General features: G+C 40.7%; 1 protein-coding gene across 1 annotated transcript; it reads right to left on the reverse strand.

Moving 5' to 3' along the window:
- Nucleotides 1-308: 308 nt before the first annotated feature.
- Nucleotides 309-20,309, reverse strand: LOC109462580 (conserved oligomeric Golgi complex subunit 6-like). Its single transcript, XM_019759136.1, has 19 exons — nucleotides 19,950-20,309; nucleotides 19,213-19,356; nucleotides 18,644-18,715; nucleotides 18,086-18,144; nucleotides 17,587-17,698; nucleotides 16,793-16,946; nucleotides 15,600-15,693; nucleotides 14,463-14,539; nucleotides 14,169-14,220; nucleotides 13,168-13,259; nucleotides 12,505-12,569; nucleotides 11,738-11,829; nucleotides 9,929-10,043; nucleotides 9,116-9,247; nucleotides 5,402-5,569; nucleotides 4,305-4,412; nucleotides 2,960-3,013; nucleotides 1,896-1,975; nucleotides 309-1,015 (listed from the first exon to the last, which is right to left on the reverse strand). The coding sequence occupies exons 1-19, from the start codon at nucleotides 20,040-20,042 to the stop codon at nucleotides 868-870; spliced, it is 1,911 nt and encodes a 636-aa protein (XP_019614695.1). The 5' UTR covers nucleotides 20,043-20,309; the 3' UTR covers nucleotides 309-867.
- Between the last annotated feature and the right edge of the window lie 44 nt (nucleotides 20,310-20,353).

The following is a 20,353-nucleotide window of genomic DNA, read 5'->3' on the forward strand; positions in this document are numbered from 1 at the left end:
ATGATATAACTACCAACCATGCCTGACCACAGCTGACTTACATCTGAACACCACTTCTATCCCCAAAGACTTTAAAAATGGGACCTACTTTAAATTCCAGTTCAAAAGAGAAACCCCGATAAGAATGCGCCAAAAATGCTCCAAAACCCAAACCTCTGCTTGGAGAGTACTTGCCCCCTGCTGTAGTGCTTGCACAACTATGTGGCCCAAGGGCTATAGAAACAGATGGACACGACCCCTATACTCTGTATGGAGTGGAACGGGACCTAACCACCACCTACATGTACACAGGGTGACCAGAGAAAAAAGGATAGCCAAATTTAATGGTTTATTATTGCATGTACCAAATTGTGAAATGCATCACTGTAACAGCAAGTTCTCCATTGAGATATGGGTCCATGTGCCATCGTTTAAAATAAACCCACCAAAATGTTCAGGGTACATTCATTGATTGAATCATATTTTTTAAACAACGACAGTATTGTAAATGCTATGTACATGTACCTCATCATTCTAATATGCACATTAAATTCAGAATCATTACTGGTATTGTGCAATGTACATGTCATTGAGTACAACATAGAAATGGAGACAGCATTTCTCAAACCACCATAAATTGACGTCTGCCACGAAAAAAAAAAGTTCCCACAATCTACAATAGTATAAGTGATCCTTATTCACTTGCTAAACCTTGTGCAACAATAAATAATTTTGTAATCCCATAACCTACGTTGACTACTAGTATTTGCCAGATACATGTATCTACCAATAGGCAGTATTAATAGCAGATGTGAACCAACTTTTGTAGCTCAAAACATTATGGTACATGTAACTTGAAACATGGCATATTACTAACAGGGTTCAAGACTAGGACAAAAGCTGCTTTATTTGCTGTGGTGTCCTCTGCACCAGCTCATTTGGATCCTCATACTTGTTGGCTGGATCTGTCACTGCTGTGTACAGTTGTTCATACACCTGCCGTATCACATCCATACTTCTCTTATCCACAACGTCCCTGCAAAGAACCAACCAGAAGTGATTTACTTGGTCAAGAAGTCATTACATGTTAGGCAGTGTTTGTGTGTGTGTGGATGTGTGTGCATGTGTGTGCATGTCTGTGTGTATGTGTCTGGTGTATGTGTGTGTACTCTCCAAGCAGAGGTTGTGGGGGAATGATTGTTAGCTTTTTATGTATGGCCATTTTTTTTTTGTTGCTACCCCCACCATGTACCAACGGTGGCCGGCGCCCTTCTCTGGCTAATGGATACTGCCTGGCCAATTTGATACTGTATTTTTGCCACCGAAAGGGATCTGCTTGGAGATTATGTATATGTGTGTGTGTGTGTGTCACATCAACATAATTGAAGAACAACTGTGTGGATTGGTGTGTTGGTAGGCTGTTACAAGAATAGTTTTTGCCCATATGAATGCAGCAAAATGAAACAATTCTAACATTCAAGTGTGGAAAAAAATACTATTTTCGTGGTAACCTTTGACTTCCACAAATCCATGACACTGTGAATATGCCTTCTTTGAATAACTATTAGATTGTTTCAACTGAAAATTTAGAACTCGATAAAAACCTTAATCCCTATTAAACTGGAAAATAAAACCATGAAATTAAATGCATTTTTCAGTTAGTAAATGCTTTCATTTTTTCAAATTATGGCCACACGAATGTTACAATGTTCTTGCAGAAAATATGTGGCAATTCTAAAAACACAAAATACAGCAACATTTCTGCATCTATGGAGGATGTAACATAGTAGCTATAGTATAGTGATTGGTCTCCACTAACAGATTACTACTAGTAGGGACACCACACACACGTCATGGAGCTAGGTGGCCATGTGAAAGAATGGTACATTTTGTACCTTAAAGTTTGCATCTCTCACCTTAGTGTGGCACTTAACAAGAACTTGCACTGTGGCAGGACCAGATCATCTGGTGAGGCCAGGAAGGCATCAAACTGTTTCTGTGAACAGACAAAATAATTCTATCAGGTTGGTAGAACATAGGATTTTGCTATTGGGATTCTTCCTACCTTGCTTACATTTTGCTGTCTATTAGAAACCTTTCTCAGAGCTTCTGACTGGAGTGCTGCTATACAATTGTATGTGTAGATGGTGCTTTTGTGACGAGAACACAAAAGCACCATCTATTGGTCAAACAGTACCCGTGCAGTTGCACCCTTTATACGGCTGAATTGATGCAGGGTTTACAATTGGTTTACAATCACTTAACAATCAATCAATAATGACAAGCAATCAAAATGATACACATGATACACATATTTGTGTTTTTTTGTGGAACTGTTGCAAGGGTCTGTGCGGCTGCCATTCGGTGCCACAAGGTGACCTCAATACAACTTTCTCCAACTGAAGTTAGGTACCCATTCACACCTGGATGGAGTGAGGAAAGTCGTGTCAAGTGCCTTTCCTAAGGGCACAACGTCACGGCCAATGTTCAGACATGTCCCGGGTACAACTCGGGATCGAACCCGGGTCTCCCAGTGTCATAGTCAAACGCTGTGCCACTGCGCCACTTGACGCCACACACATATATGCAGCACTCCAGTCAGAAGCTCTGATGAAGGTGTCTGACAGGCATCGAAACACATTAGCAAGGAGATGGAGAGAGAAGCAATACTTGTAGTTCTGGTGAGAAAATCCCCATAACCTAGATCACAACATGGTCATTATTCATGCCTGTTCACCTTTTCCTAAGACAAAAATGCTCAGCTCTGTCAAAAAACACACGATCACAGCATGTCTAAAACATGAAAAATGGAAGTTGTGCTGTAGTACCATGCTTATCCACTAGGAGGCCAATAACCAACCCTAGCCTTAAGGTCTTGGTTTAAAGTTTTCTTTAACAATTCTGGGCTAATCTGACTCTTGCAGATCCACAAGTCTTAACTTTTCTTAATTCATTATGAAATATTTGTTCATATACTGACCATTGCAGTTTTGATGGAGTTCCTATCCAGTCCATGGACAGCTGACAAGGGACCCTGTATTCACACAAATCAGGAAAAACTGTGTTTACTTAACATCATTGAAAATGTGACAAAGCATGACACATGGTAGCCAGGCAGCAACAAGGCTGGTTACAGCTACATTGTACCACTGACACATTTTCCAAAATAAAAAATGAAGTAAATGACAGTCAATGTACATTTGTAACTTTGGGTCTGTCAAGTTGGCCGTATACACCCAAACAATCAGGGTACAAACCTATTAACATCAAGTCCAGAGGCACAGCCCCTAACCACTGAACTTATGATGCACCCTACGTTATGCCACACTGACTTAATTCTATGGATGACATCCTGTGATGACATCCTTTGAAGACCCCAAAACTAATGTGAGAGGGGGAATAAATAAAATCCAGACCCAAAAATGCTGCTGAACCACAGGAATGCAAAGCTGTATTACAGATTTTGCGGTAGTAATAATTGTTACATATTTATGACAACAAGCCAGCACATGCCGACTTTTTTGCAGTATTTAATATGAATTTTGGAGTTCCGTGGAGCTTCAGTATATAGCCTGGGTGCCGTCCTCCGTAGGTATACCGCCGACTCCCTATTGTCGCTAGGTACCATGTACTACGAAGGATGGAACCCAGACTTTCGGAGGTGATTTCTTTTGAGAACAGGCAAAAATCAAATCAGTGTGGCATAATTCAAATCATACAGTCTCAAACCTGATACATTTTTTCTACAAATTAATACAATTCAGCACAGTTTTCACCTCGCTGTCCTGCACGAATGAATCTCGGCACCTTTCTCAAGTACTGTGCCGCACTATGTTGTGCCTGAACTACATGTGTAAGAAACAGAAGGAGCCAGTAAAAACCCCACTGGTCCCGGGCCGGGGTTCGAACCCACATCCTCCCGGGCCCCAGTCAGACACTCTAACCTCTCCGCTAAAAGGTCTAGACCCCCCACTGTTACACTCCTCCTCCTTTTCTTTTCAAGATTCGTCCTCGAATCTTCCGAATTCGACATCCCTGGAGCGGCACACTTTGCCAGAACTCCCAGGGCCGGCATGGGAACCACTGTAAGAAACAAAGGCAAGCAGTAAAAACCCCACTGGTCCCGGGCCGGGGTTCGAACCCACATCCTCCCGGGCCCCAGTCAGACACTTTAACCGCTCGGCCGAAAAGGTCTAGACCCCCCACTGTTACACAATTCGTCATGTACTATTGCTATTGGGTTCACCCATGAATACTGTCTGTTAGTTGACATTTAAAATCGATGAGTGTGATATGTTCTGATGCATGTTGCTGTGCTGCCGTACCTCCCGAGGTTGGTGTTGCTGTACAACACTGTACATGTGTGCCAGTCCCACATGGCTCAGGGTGAAGGAAGCCTGCTCATTCACCAGGGTGTCTAAGTGGGCGTCAACCTGTCAGACAGATATAATAAAACACACAACTTTATCCTACAGGAAAATTCAATTGTACATTAGAAGGAGGTACTCTATGAAGATTTAAAACATTTGTAGCCTGGTTGCAAGACCCCTGCCATGAGTGAGTGAACATCCCTTTGATCAGTGAAGCCATACGCAACGCTAACGGAGTTTGCACCCTGGCTATAATTATCTCCTCCCCGCTGGTTATTACTTAGATGTTGAGAGCATTCAAGCGGATGTGCCATCCACACCCACCAGGCTCTGGCATGATACATGTAGATAAACTGTTTGGGCAGCAACAACTTCTGGCAGCGGACAAGGGTTCTTCCCAACCCTCCCCCCAAATCTATCGCTTAATATGAAATGCCAGGGCCTGGCACCCACGTGAAAGGATTGATATGTTACTCTATCACCCCTTCAAGATGTCAAACCTGAGACCAGTTTGTAAGGTTTGAACCACTCACATCAGGAAGGACCCCTACTCTTTTCGTGCAGTGGGATCTTTAACATTCTTGAGGTGTGGCTTTCCTTACACACGGGACCGGCTTTATGTCCCATCTGAGAGGACATCCCTCTAGTAACTGAAGCTAGGTACTCATTTCAAATCATCTGAGTTAAGTGAGAAAATAGGTGCCTGACCTCCAGGACACAATAATGGGGCCTGCCTGGGCTTTGAACCCAGAACCTGAGTCAATGGCCCTAACCAGACCACCCTTGCCACCTATATTGTACATGTAGATGTACTGCGCAAATTCTGAAGGTTATTTTAGTAAGCTGTGTGGTTAAAGACTCTGCTATTCTGCCATATGCATCATATTTCCTGAATCCTGAGGGCAGATGTTCAACCCACTTGGGCTTGGTTTGAGGAGCATTTTTATTTTGGTTAGTGACATTTGACGGCCCTGTATATGGCCTTCAAGCATTTAAAACATGCCACATGCCTTTAAAATATACATACTGACAATATAAATGAAAGTACCCACCTGAGCAGACAGCATTTCTAGCCGCTGGTCTGTGAACTCGAAGAGGGAGAGTGTGGTCTTCATCATGTAGAGACAGTTGACCATGTACGTGGCCATGTCTGCTGGGTTGAGTTGGCTGGCTGACATGGCACACATCTGTAACAGGGGGTCCACTACACAGGAAAGGACCTGAGGAAATACACGGGGTACAAAAATACTCTTATTATACTGAGGTAAGGCCACACCAATTTATTTCCTTGGTTAACGGATTCGCCGCTTCGTTTTTTTGCCAAAATGAAATAAAAATAAAAACAGAACAAAAATCCATACTCTCGGGTCCCGAATTGGGGCCCCAAAATCCACCCCGTACGTTGTAATTTTTCAAAATTTGGGCATAGTTAACAGCGTTAAAAATACATTGCTTCAATGCAGAAACATTTTTCTTTGTGCAATTTGTTCAGAAAGCTAGGTTGCCTCTTCAAAAGTTCGTCAAAAAAAATTATTTTGATATAGAACTCGCCCCCCACCCCCTTTGCACATTTCACCATTCATGGGACAAAACTTCACTGACGACAGTCAAACGTACGGCAGATTTACTAAGTCATCGTGCCTGTAACAACATACAACATATCATCTCCCTTTTAGATATATATTATATTTCATTTAGAAACACATATTGTGTCGGAAACATGTGCTAGTAACGGGCGTTAAAAGTAAATTATCGGCCGAACGTATAAACTCGGCCTGGGCGGCACATGCACACACACACCTTCAAAAGGATCTTTTTTCCAGGGAATATGTAAAAATAACACGACATAACAATGTATTCTGGCATCACAAACTGTATTACTCTCAAAAAGTACAAAATCCTACCACAAACATGGGAATTTGGCAAAGTAAAAAGTCCTCCATGCACGTAAGTCCATTCACTAACTTTCTCACGGTCGGAAGAGTCCACTTCGAGTAGGGGGAAACAGGTTCTTTTAATTATAGAAATTACTTTGTGAAAAATACTACATGTGCATGTGGCATTTTAACAAAGTTACATCATATTTAGATACCTATAAACAGGAGTACAATTGCAAATAATGCATCAATTATTATATCTAAATTTTTTAATAAAATGGTTCCCCCTACAAATAAAAATCCCCATACATCAAAGACTTTATAGTGAAACCCTAGACCATTGAATTTGTGGCAACTTGAAGAGTGTGTCAATGTGGCTATTTGTTTGAATGATGGCTATGTACTACTAGTATAATGTAGCTGTAGCATACCTAAAGTGTATAATGGGAAATATAAAATGTATACTACCGGTGTATAATGTAATGTCTTATATCATTTTGTAACTTAACTTAATGGATTGCTTACTACATGGCTGTATGGCAGGTGGTCTCAAATTTTTATTTTTATTTTTTTTTCGCCCGCCCGCTCCATTTTTTTTCTAGAAAAATCCGTTAACCAAGAAATTAAATTGGTGTGGCCTAAGTAGGGAAAAAATGTTGTTTCCTGTTTCAGTACTGAAATCAGGATTTTTTTTTTTTTTCCTTTTTTTTAAGACTTCAGTGATGTCTATATAGGGGTCCAACCTATACAGTTTAACAAAGTAGAACTTGCATGAGGACACTTTTATTTTCAATGTCAATGTTAGAAAACCAATTGTACAACATTTTATCACTCAGGTCAGTTAGGTGTAAGATAATGGAGCTACATTTTTGTACATGTAGAAAATGTTGATCAGCTCGAAAAATGTATGTCCCTCCACCCCCCAAAAAAGTTTAAGGTCGGCAGTTTTTTCTAGGGTCGGTCGGGAAACACAACTTTTTTTCCTAGGCCTAAAGGTACTAGTAGTCCCATAGCCTTTGTTCAGGCTCTAGAAGCTGTTGGTTCATTCATGACTGTCCACAAATTATTGGAAGGTGGAGCACTAATCTTGCTTTTTTGGGGCCAGTAAGTAAAAGGAGCCCCTTACACATCACCAGCATGTAAACAATCTCTTTACAGGCGGCTTGGCATCTGAAATAAACAGGCCGTCACAAAGTTGAAACTTAAAGTACCTCTTGGAAGTTCAATGTTCTTTGCATAGTTTGTGTCACCTCATTGTACACATGTGTACTTGAGTTTGTACAAGACATTTTTTTATTTTACATAAATCATTGTTTTGTGTAATTTTATTTGAGTGTTCATTTAGCTAAAATTCTTTGTTGTCAAGAAGCAGAGAGAGAAGTGAAAGGAGAGCTTGAAAAGGATGGATTTGGGCTACATGTAAGTGATAGAGGGACTACCAAAATCTTGGGAGGTACTTAGTAAGGCCATACCAATTTAATTTCTTGGTAAACGGATTCGCTCGCTTCATTTTTTTCTGATTTGCAAAAAAATAAAAAATTCAGAATCAACTGTAAAATGCTCATATTTTGCCATGAACAGTTGAAAACAGTCCTTTTCATCCTAGTTGTTAGAGTTATTCCATCTTTCAATGCAATGGTATCATTAAAAGTTCAAAATTCATTGTTTAAATTTTGAACCAGCCTGGTGTGTTGACTTCATGGCTCCTATCCTACCATTTTGGGCCATAATAGGAGAGGACTCAGGATACTTTCGCCCGCCCGCTCCATTATTTTTAGAAAAATCCGTTAACCAAGAAATTAAATTGGTTTGGCCTAAGGCCTAGGAAAAAAAATGTGTTTCCTGTTTCCTGACTGACTCTATAAAAACCTGCTGACCCTAGACTATTTTTGGGGGGGGGGCCTACGTCAATTTTGCATCCACCTAACCTAGCGGCGACCAATGGGTGACCAGCATTCCGCGCCACGCCCACTTTGCGGTCAATTCCATTTGACAATGGGGTTGAACAGCATCCTTCCGTCCTAGATCTCCAGTGCCGAAGGTACGTCAACACTTGGTGTGTCGGCGGCTTCAGCACTGGAAACTCAGAATCGGCAAATCAAACCTTGTCTTTAAAAAGGGTATCGAGATGCTGCCACTCATATTTTCGAGATTATACCGCCTGGGTAACAAAGTTTAATCGGGACAACAAGGTTATCGGCAGGACAGGACTGCAAGGCCTCTTTTCATACATTTTCACAGACAAAGACTTGGCCTAAGATACTGTTTTGCACGCCGCGCGGCCGACGTAAGCACCAGAAGCCCAGTGAAGAAATGGTTTAACTCGGTTCGGTAGTTATTTTGCTCCAACTATTCAAAGACAAAGGATTTCAGAAAACAATTTACAAATTTTTCTTTTGAACAAGTTTAAGAAACATCTTTTTCAACCATATCTTGCTAAAGCGCGGGTTGTGGGTGTGGCCGAAATGCTGCCCGCCTATTGGTCCCCGCTAGGCTGGCTTGGATGGGAAATTGAGGTTCCGGGGGGGGGTGGACCCCTGCAAGGGACATAATTTTTCGAGCTGATCAACCTTTTCCAGCTCCATGATCTGACACCTGAGTGATAAAATGTTGTACAAGTGGTTTTGTAGCATTGACATTGAAAATAAGTGTCCTCAAGCAAGTTATACTTTTAAACTGTTTAGTATAAGATGTCACCGAAGTCTAAAAAAAAAAGAAAAAAAAAACATAATCCCTATCTACTGACCCTAATGTTTTCAAGACTGAAACAGACTAATTGTGTTATAATAAACACAATTATATAGTTTTTCTAGGCCTAAACATCTCATGGTCCATGTGTGCAAGAAAACCTTCAGTTGATACCACAAGAATAGTTAAATCAGAACAAACCTCTGTGAAGTCAGTCCTCCGAGCATCAAGAGGGACCACAGAAGAGTCATAGGATGACAGAATCTCCCGCAGAAGTGCCATGGTCTGGTTCAGTGCTGCAGTTGGGCCTAGATCTGCTGGGGGGAGCTCCACCTATTTTGTAGTACAGTGTACAATGTACATCTCTACTGAAGTGTATTACAATGTGCAAAAGTTCATGGAACTATAAGTTTTTGGTGGTATCAGGTGCAGCAAAAAGAAAGTACTTCGTAAATTTGTGGTACAGAAGTGAACGCGAAAATCACAAATATAAAAGTAATGCGAATGTCATACATATAATTCATTGTGGTCATAACCAAACACAGCAAACAACAATACATGTAATCTTAGTTTAAAGTCAGCAAAACTATAAAATGTAACTAAAATGCAGCAATGTTTTATAGACATTTTAAAGGTGTCCTATGCAATGCAATCATTTCATACTTGAAGCGTTCGAAATAGCCCCAAAACAAGTTACGTGAGCAGTCCAATTTTTTTGGTACCACCAATCAAGAGAAAGAACCAGCTACAATATGATATGAAACAAGTAACTGTTTTCCTTCTGCGATGGATATCAGTATAATATAGAAAAGGGTTGATTCAACATACATACATAAATGTACATGCACACTACATTAAAAGAATTCCCATAGTAAGATTGACTTTTTGCCACCCTGAAGAAATTGCAAAGGATGCATTTAAGGTCATAATGTTACAGTTACCATAACATCTTTAGTAAGTTGAGTAGTATACCTACATGTATGAAGATCACAGTAAAGTTGACCAATTATTTACCTTTTCCATGAGTTTGCTGGCATGGCAGTTAAGACTGTTCATGAAGAGTTTCTTGCTGAGTTGGTGCATGTCTTCAGTTGTGGCCAGAAGACTGGAGGACCCCTGGAGGATAGACCTGAAGAAATAGATGATTTTACAAGTTGGATTCCATGTTGAGTCTGCCATGCTGTAACACTCGAGCATCAGAAGTGTTCATCTTCTGTTCATACTTTTTTGTTAAACTTCATTGCTTCTACAGTGTATTTCCAACAGTCATACTTGCAATGAGGAATTATCTCACATTTCTGACATTTTTGGCTGGCTCTAAAACAGCCTATACATGTATGCTACATGAGGCACAAATTTTGTAGCACCACCACAAACTTTAAGCAAGAATACCAGATAAACAAACATGGTACATTGTAATCTGTAGACAGCAGTGTGTCCAGCTTTAATAATTCCAAGTGTATGAACGAATTTGCAAACATTGTATGTTGAATACAGTGGAAGACGAAACGCATTTTGTCTCAAATTTACCCTCTATAGCAATGAACGAAATGAACTCTTTGATGTAACCTCCAAATTCTACCCAAACTTTCATACATATACAAACGAAAAGAAAACTACTCTCCTCTAAGGCCCGATTTAGACTAGAAACGGTATACCGTTTCGAAACGGTACGAAACGTTTCGCCACAGAAAACGGTTCATCTTTAGACACGGGCGGAAGTGTTTCGGGCCGCCCGTGGCGCAGGATGTTTCTGACCCACAGTGACCTATGATGACCTCCCCGAACCACTTCTACGGTTTGCCTCATTGGCCTTACGATACTTGTGTTTCAGGGCCTTGAACTTCGCCCGAACCTGCTTTGGGGTGCATAAATACCCCTCAGCCGCCAGCCCGTCCACAAGCATCTACATGCCCTCCCTATTACGCGAGGTCTCCAAGCGGGATTGTATAGTTTGATTGGCCCACAAGATGATCAAGAAGCGGGTCTCATCTTGGGTCCAGACCCTCCCCTGGCCTTCTGCCATCCCTCCAGACGTAAAGGATAACAAAAATTCGAGAAATACACGATATAAAATGGCGAAAATGGACACAATCAAATATGCCGCGAATCTACCAGATAATCGACGTGCGCAGGCTTATTAGCATGTGATTAGCATATGACATGTGACCTGGTTTACCGTTTCAAGAAACCCTTTGTCTTTAGACCTAGCACAAAGCGTTTCGGGCCCCCCGCTGAAGGGTTCTGAAACGGTCGAAAACCACGATGGAGGTGGTTTTCGGAAACGGTCCGCGAAAACCCATTCCTCTTTAGACCGGGAACGGTTAACCGTTCCGAAACGTTTCCCTGGCCAAAATCCCTTAAGCGTTTCTAGTCTAAATCGGGCCTAAAAATCCGAAAACCCACAAATTACAGAAAAAGTATGATCCTTTGTCTTCCTCTGTCTTCAAAAAAGAAGTCAAATCCAGTAGTTTTTACTAGTAGTTTCTTAGTAGTTATCAGTAGTTCTATGTGTACTAATTATAATTGTCTGTTTTTATACCAAATGTTTCGTCTGTTCCTGCAATTAGCCCTCGGGCTAAACACACTGTCTTGTACTGCGTCATACTGGTAATTTGGCACCTCCACTTTGAATTCCCGAATGTCACATACATGTGCAAGGTACAGTAACAGTATTTTTAAAGAAACAGGGTTGATCCAAATTATGTTATATAGAAATGACCAGATAATTGACTTTTGTACTGTCCCAATGTTACATAATGCCATTTTAAGACAGTACTATAATAATTAATGATCTATGGAGAGATGTGTCATGTACCATACCCTATTGTGTGGTGATAGAAGTTGAGTAAATTGGCCAGTTTGTAGAGTATGACTGGACCAGGCTCAGCAACTAGGACATGTTCTACTCGAACCTGCACATGGGAAACACACCAACATGCATGGAGACTGGTATTGAAGAGTTTTTTTTTTACCTTTAGGCCACACCGACTTAAATCTAAGGATGACATCCTCTGAAGACCCCCAAGCTAGTGCACGCGGGCGGATAAAAAAAATTCTGGCCAAAAATAAAAATGCCACTAAACCACAGGAATACAAAGCTGGTATTGTGAATTTGCAGCGATACATAGTTGGCACATGCTGGCTTTTTGCGGAATCTATGAATCGGCACTGTACGTATGTACTGATTTCTTGAGTCGTGGAGCTTCGGCAGCCTGGACGCCATCATTTTTTTTGAGAACAGGCAAAAATCAATGCGCGTACGGATGTCATCCATAAAATTAAGTCGGTGTGGCCTTAACAAAAAAAATGTAATTTGGTCCATGATAGTCACTTAAATGAGTTACTAGTCACATAAAACTTCAAGATTAATTTTATTCAATAATAGTATACACATGTAATGTCAACTCACAAACATGTACATGACTTTTTGTATGTAAATTGAATGATACTACATATAGTTGAATATGAACAGAAAATATATTTTGGATTCAGGGATACTGGTCGATTTCTCAACAGATGGCACTGTTCCTTTGAACACCTGTTAGGAAAGTAACTCAGCATCCCACACCCGTGACGCAGACACATACCTTAAATGGTCGGCAGACTCCCTCTGTGATGTGGCCCAGTACTTCAGCCATCGGCTCCTCCACACCTTCATGTACAGTTATAAAGTACGTATTATAAAAGAAAGCAGAATCTGGTATCAATCAGATAAAGCAGTACTTTATCCATGACGGTGTTATTTTCCAATCAGTCATTATCAAAATTGGCGTGCAAAGAATGATATGTCATTAAACTTACTAAAGGTCTACCAGCAAGTTTGCCCCTCAAAATGCAGAAAAATAGCATTTTAGAGGGTCAAGATTTCAAAATTTTTATGGGGGGGCATGCCCCCTGACCCAAATAGGATTGTTACAAAATGATATTACCGGTACACCTGACAAAACTGAGATGACAGAAAAAAATTTCAGCTGGCTAAAAAACTGTTACTGGACAAGCAAATTATTTGTACATGTATTATTACACACTGGACAAGCACATTGGCAGAAAGTACTGCGCCTGTTGCAGATGACATCTTTTCCGACACAACATTTGGAAACTACAGAAGGGATGTTAACCTTATATACACGAATACGACCTTGTATGAGACGTTCTGCTGAAGTGCTGTGCACAATACACTACGGGTTTTGCGCGGGTGCAGTACGTTCTGCCGACTCTATGGTTACAGTCTAGTGCATGTATTTACGTACAGTCCTCTGGGACCATCTTGAGCACTGCCTGTAGATACTCCTTCTCTGATGCAGTAGCCTGGTGTAACCACGCCAGCATGTCTCCTACATATCTGAAATAGTCGGCAGAAACAAAAGTTATTTCTACATGCAGATGCCAGAAAGAAAGAAATATAGACATAAGTAATTTACATGAACTGATGTTTCATCTTTTGCAAATAGGACAAAAAAAAGGAGAGATTTCTGAGCTTTGGGAAGTACATTGTATTTTTGACCCTGAATACAGACCTTGGGCAAGTGTTTTGGGCTGTCACAAATGTATAAGAATTGAAGAAGGGTACAGCCATCCCTGAATACTACACGTACTTGAATACGTTAAGTACAAAGTACTACCTCCACATACTGCCCTCTTACTCCCACCCTGGACCTTTAGGTGTACCCTCCATCAATCAACTGCCAAAATCATCACCCACCCACCATGCAACTCAAACTATTAGGAGAAGTGGAGACACAAACCCATAACTGAATACCCGGAAGTAACAGTAAAATGAATGGTTTTACTGATACCTACTGCTACTGTTCTCCTGCTCATTGTCACCACACCATAGAACAAGACTGGCAATCAAAACATACATTGCCATGGCCACTGCTATGATTTCATGATTTTGAGGAAGCACTCCCCTCCCGAGTGTATAGTGAACGAGCCCTGGGGTCACAGAAAGTACATGTAGGGCATCCGGGGCAGACAGGTTTTCCCAAGGGTTTCCAGGAATGTGGGCATGTCAACAAACAGAGCTGGGAGACATTCATTTGGACATTCCACTCCTGTGGACAAAATTCCTGTACCATTCCTAGAATTCTTGCAAACTGCACACAATACTGTACCAATAGGCTCCTCCCTGAGACATCGCCAAAAAGGCAGAGATCAGAGAACATGGTGACATTGGAACTACAAAATGTACTGTAGTCACAAATTAAAATTGTTTGTCTTTTAGGCTTACTTTACATTGAACAAAGTTTACCTCAAAGGATCATGGGAATGCATCTCAATGGGGCGTGGTGTACCACTTGCACCTGTAACACATAACAAAGCGTTACCTCAAACATTGTTTGTTTGTACCATGTAACGTGAAGTAGTGTAAACTATGGTTGTGCCAAAACACCACTACAGACCACAACCAGCTGCAGGTTTACTATGCAATGTACATGGGACAAAAATCTTGTGTGAAGCTCAGATATTCAATACATTTTCTATCTATTATGAAAAGAAATCAGACAGTAAGTCCAAAACATTTTTTTCCGATCATTCCACTTGCCTCCTCTTGTTAAAGCGTCTATGAACCCCCGTACTACAGCAGTCCTCCTGGCTGTCCCGTACTCATCCAAAGAGTATCTGTGAATAGAGACAGACATAGACTGGTATCACATAACAATATCACATACATGTAGAGGTTGTTCTGATGACTTAATATTTGTTTGTTAGGCCACACTGACTTAATTTTATGGATGACATCCGCACGCGCATTGATTTTCGTCTGTTCTCCCCCCAAAATAGATCACGTCATCCGAGGCTCTGGCCTGGATAGTCCATGCAAGGACGTCCTTGGTCCATGGTAGCTTGCTATATAGCGACAGTACGGAGCCGGTGGTAACTCTGGAGGATGGCACCCAGGCTACCGAAGCTCCACGACTCAAGAACTCACCACATACATACAGTGTCGATTCATAAATCTGCAAAAAGCCAGCATGTGCCGGCTTGTCGTATATGTCGCTATGTTCTGCCCGCAGTTCTGCCGCAAATTCACAATACCAGCTTTGCCTTTGTATTCCTGTGGTTTAGTAGCATTTTTATTTTTGGCCGGATTTTTATTCGCCTGTGCGCACTAGTTTGGGGGTCTTCAGAGGATCTGAAGATGTCATCCATAAAATTAAGTCGGTGTGGCCTTACCTCAATGTATTGTTTTGGGTGTGTCTTTGCCAAAAACTGTAAAAATTTGGTGTCCCTAAACAAAATTGTAACATAACAGCAATTCCAACATAATTATGAATTCGAAAATTCGTGAGCTGTATACTTAAAATTTTTAAATATTCTATATATGGAACATTTGGACGCCAGTGTGATAACTGTTACTGTTAGAACCTTGTGTACTCCATATCATCCAAGGTTCCAGCCCAACCATGGGTCAGATCACCAGACAGCCGAACACTGTGTTGTATTTTATTTAATACATGTATGTCATACCCACCCAAGAAAATGTGCCTTTCAATGTGACATGAGCAAAAATTTGGTGTCCCTAAACCAACACATCTATAATTATTCCAATCGTCTAAATCCTGTATTCAAATTTTCAAAAGTGGCTCAGGGCATTTGAAACATTCTATGGAAGCCATGGAAGTCTGGGCCGTGCTGCATTATCATGGCCCTGGTATACATTAAAGGTATTAAAGATTACCTGAAGAGCACAGGTCTGTCCTGTAGAGCTGACATGGCCTGACACAGCAGGGGGGACACCTCCAGGGAGTCACCTGTCAGCAGTCGGCACTCCGCTGGGAACAGTACAAACTAGTCTGAGTAAATCATGCTTGTTATGCTGCAGTACCAAAGTCAGCCTCCAGGAGGCCCAGATTTGACCCTGACCGTTGTCTTCTCCATACAAAATATCATGACAATCCATAAAAACTGTGAATATTTTCATCAGGTTGGTAAGTCACTGAGTAAAGAGACTCCTTATTTTTTTATTTGTCCAAGACAGGTGTCGCTGCTAACTGACCACAATTATGTATACCAAACTCCTGTATGTTGGGAACCACATTGTATATACATTGTATATTATACAATGTACAGTATACAATGCGGTTGTCATGATATTTGGTATGGAGAAGACAAAGGTCATTATAGTTCTTTGTAACCATGCATACATGTATATGTAGAAATGTAAATATTGTACATTTGGGAATGTATCTATAGCAGCGACACCTGTGCTGCAGTGCAATGTGAACCAGTCAGAATTTTTTTTTTTTTTATCTATGTCAGCTCTCACTCAGCATTAGCAGCAGAACTGCCTAGACAGAACGCTATCAGAGTTTTGCGCTGAGGAAAGAATTAACTTCACGTTTGAATCTTTGTCTGTCCCTGATCTTAGCGATCTCCCTTGGAAGACTGTTCCCAAGTTTAACAGTTGTTGGCACAAAGGTTCTCATATGACTGTTGGTGTGGGAGACAGGGACCGCCGGAGTGTTTTCATGATGTGATTTTGACTGGCGTGTCACCCGCCGCACCTCTTTGTGTTTAGGAACAAGGTCATTCAACAGGGTTGGTGCCTCTCTGTGGTACATACGGTGGAAGAGAGTCAATGCACCAACTTTCCTGCGGTGGTCCAAAGGTTGGATGCGCGCCTTGGACAGACCAGTTGGAGAAAGTTTCATGATTTTCAGGGCTCTCCTTTGTATAGAGTCAAGCCTAGCTAGTTCGGTTTCGCATGCAGACAACCATGCAGCATGAATTGCCCTGAGGAAGGTGACAGACGGTCACCGAAACATTGGCTGAATAAAAGACTTGGTTGTTTAAAAATAGTCTCTTTACTCAAAAACAATACCTCCATTTTGCATGGAGGTAACTACTTATGCCACAGGTACACAACCTGACCTTGTGTCCACCTGTACAGTCTCTCATATGCAGTCTCCAGGTGCAGGGCCATGGACTCCATGATCTCTAACCCTGCTGTCTGCTGGTTTGTCCTCAGCAGGACTTTCACATCGTTGTGGATAGACTTGGCTCGCTCCAGGGCAGAAAAAAAGTCCTGAAATACAAGGCAGACTTAGATATATTTTTATAAGTTCCACAGCTGAAATTTAGCATAAGATGTGCTGTATGGTCTAATGCAATGGTATCTTTAAACTTTAAAGATACATGTATAAGACACCAAAAAACAGTTACTCAAGCAACTGGATATGATTTTGGAAAAAAAATTTGGCATATCTTATTATAATAACCTAGATGTCTGATTTATAATAAAAATAACCTTCACCGACATACAAGACTTATAGTATGAGTTCAGAGAAAAATTGCCTGGCAGGCTGGGAGAAATTGTGACCGTGGAACACTACAAATGTAGTACACACAGAAATGGCAAACAATTCACGATAAAAAAAATAGAATAAAAGAATTTACAAGAACTCTAGAATTATTATAATTCTCGGACGTTACGACTTCTGAAATAAACTGTGTCCTACCACAGCCCGCATGTGATTTGTGACAGAAACCTTTACTGGTGGTCCAGCTTATGGCTTGCCTACTAAAATGACAGCAACCTGAAATATTAATGGGCAACCTAGTACCTTTTTGCTTAGGTTGCCTAGTATATAGGCAAGTCGAGATAAAAAAGTATTTCAAACCCTGTTAGTAAAAAGCCTGCATGTGCCTGTATTTGGTACATGTACCTCTGTCATGTTTGTGTTGTGACCTCCGCGCAGAACCTTCATCTCTGCTGGCTGCAGCTGAAACTTGGACAGGAACGCGTCCGCCACTTCTGACTTCATCTGTAGTAACTGGCTGCAATGTCAAGACAAGTAATCTGAAATTCCAAACCTCTGGGAAGTACATATACAAGCTTAAGTAACACATGCATGGTAATCACAATGACTGCTGACAATTTTTCAGACCAGGAATCTATCTTGAATTTTTTTTCTGTTAACCCATGTTCATGATCAGAATCTAGGATCAGAATCTAGGATCCCCTGGAAATGTTGGACTTTCAAGCATTAAAAAATGCAATTTCCCGCATTTTGTTTTTAGCAAGATTTTTGTCAATTTTTGTCAATTCATGATTGACAGATTAGTTTTAAAAACTTTGTCACACGCCACAAAGTTCTGCTAATTGACGGAAAAACAGCAAAGACGAAGTATTAATCATAATGATTATTATTTCACATCACGAACCTTTCAGCCTGGAGTTTTGTGGTTTGGTTGATGAGGTCGTGAGTTTGCTCCTTAGCAACCTAAAGTAACAAAAAAAGACAACGGTAATTGCATTTCAGAGATTGTACAATATAGTACATTTTCACAACATGCTGTTCACACATTCACCACAGATTGAGTGCTACATGTACCATTATCTTTCAAGCAGGAATAATGCCTACTGTACTACTACTACCACTACTACTATACAACTACATACATTGTATGCAGGGCTTCATGTACTTTTTTCTGATACCAACATTCAAAAGTACCTGCACTAGGCAAGTTTTACATGACTTGTACAGTTTCTTTGAAGAAATGTTGCTAGTACTGGTACATGTGTAATAACACCATTTTTCACGAGTTTATTGCTACTTGTACATGTGTATCTTCAATGATGCTACTTTGAGACTTTGGATTTGTATTTTGCATGTATGTCTGAAAATTGTAACTTCAAATTCTTTCTGAGAAATTACTATGGGTATGTCTTAGCTGTAACCCAAAAAGGTACTAGTAGCCATATAACATACGTATACTGACCTTGAGTCTGCTAGTCATATCCTGGCAGCATTCAGACATTGCTCTTACATCCTCATGGATCCCATCTAGTTGCTAATAGATAGGGTTAAGAAAAGAGATTCACGACATTGGAGCAAGAATTGGAAAAAGAATCTTCAAGTGATTGTCATTTACTTTTTAACCTATTTTGTGTGCATCATCTCTGACTTTTTAATGATGGCTGGCGCTAGTAAAAAAAGTCATCCACATGAGGTGCACTCAGTTCATAATATTAATTAAGTCACCCAATAATCTTACAAAAACTAGACAACTTCTTACAATGTACAAACAGTGTTAACAGCTGTGATTCCAGCTTTTAAACATGCTTAAGTATGGTGTAATTTTTTGGCACATCCACTTCCTGAATGACGCTTACTTTCAATGGAGGGTTGATTCATTAACTCACTAAAAAAAATTGTAAAGTAAATTACTTAGTAAGTTAGTAATAACACTTACTTTAAATGTTAAATAAGGCAGCTTTGTATATAGATGTAATTCAATTTCTAATTCCAATATCAAAGGTACATGTACTTGAGTAATGTTACTAGTACCTCTTTCACTTCTTTAAAGGCAACTGCAAACTCCTCGTTGATAGTCAGACTCCTGTGCTCGATGTCGCCTCGTAAGTTCCGCCGGCTGCGAAGACTGTTCTCCCCGAAGAACTGGGACAAAGCCTCCAGAGCATCCAGCATCTCCTGTAACGATAATCAGTTTATCAAGCAACTTGACCAGGAGGGCCTGCATGCCCTTTTTTATAAGGTGTAATTGGGCCTTTTATCATCAAGTTTTACACTCACTGTCTTTTAGGTCTCTTTGTAATCCTTAAGGACAGTAACCCAAAATCGACGTAATTCGTGCATGCAATAGCCATAACACTTAATTGGTCGTTTTCATTTTTCATGTACACTACAGTATGTACAGCATAGTGAGCATACTGTAGGCAGTTACAACTTACATGTGCAAAATGTACCTATATGGAAGCAAAACATACATTGTAATCCATGAAGTACAGAGTACTCCATGATTTGAAATAGTTGGTAAAATGATCTGAGAATTTGATGTACATGTAATTCGTAATCGGTGGTGAAAATCACCCCCCATGAAGGCCCTCAGGTACTCATCATTGTCACTGCTGATTGTTATTAACACTGTATTAAATGTTACATGACATTGATGTACAGGCAAAAATTTTACATTCATCAAAGTTGTCCTATGAGTACAAATTTCTACTAAAGTCCCTGAATACTAATAAAATGCAGAATTTAAAAACATTCGGATTGCCACTCACCTTGTCATTGTCAAGTCTAGATTCCAGAATCTTGTTCAACTTCCGAGCCAAAGGGTTGCTCTGGCTCTGCGAGGGGGCCGGTGTATCACTCATCTTTGAAGTTAACGTTGTATGGCCAGGCCAAAGTCAATCCAAATTGTGGGGGAGGGGGGCGGTACCACAAATCTCACCTCCGACTGCTCCGACTCCGAGAGTAAGAAACGTGCAATGCGTGACGTTTTACTCGTTCTGCACGACTGTCGTCAATACCCCATACATTCCTGTCCTATAGAAAGCTATATCTTTGCCCCAAACCGTGTTTATTTCAAGTTTACTGGCGACGGTCTTACTGTCGATAACATATACGTGTCACCTAGGTAGGGTTGCTGTTGTAAATCACAAAGGTTCCGCTAGAGGGCGCAGCT

This window comes from Branchiostoma belcheri, unplaced genomic scaffold (genome assembly GCF_001625305.1).
Source record: "Branchiostoma belcheri isolate BF01 breed outbred unplaced genomic scaffold, Haploidv18h27 scaffold119, whole genome shotgun sequence".
In the NCBI taxonomy this organism is placed as follows: Eukaryota; Metazoa; Chordata; class Leptocardii; order Amphioxiformes; family Branchiostomatidae; genus Branchiostoma; species Branchiostoma belcheri.

What these genes read in the sequence shown, in the direction of transcription:
- LOC109462580 (XM_019759136.1), bottom strand. Translation starts at nt 20,042, where the DNA reads ATGAGTGATACACCGGCCCCCTCGCAGAGCCAGAGCAACCCTTTGGCT. An exon ending in ACAACACAAACATGACAGAG is followed by an intron (nt 16,947 to 17,586) that starts GTACATGTACCA and finishes CTTGTATTTCAG; the next exon opens with GACTTTTTTTCTGCCCTGGA. An exon ending in ACTGTACAGGTGGACACAAG is followed by an intron (nt 15,694 to 16,792) that starts GTCAGGTTGTGT and finishes TACTGTTCCCAG; the next exon opens with CGGAGTGCCGACTGCTGACA.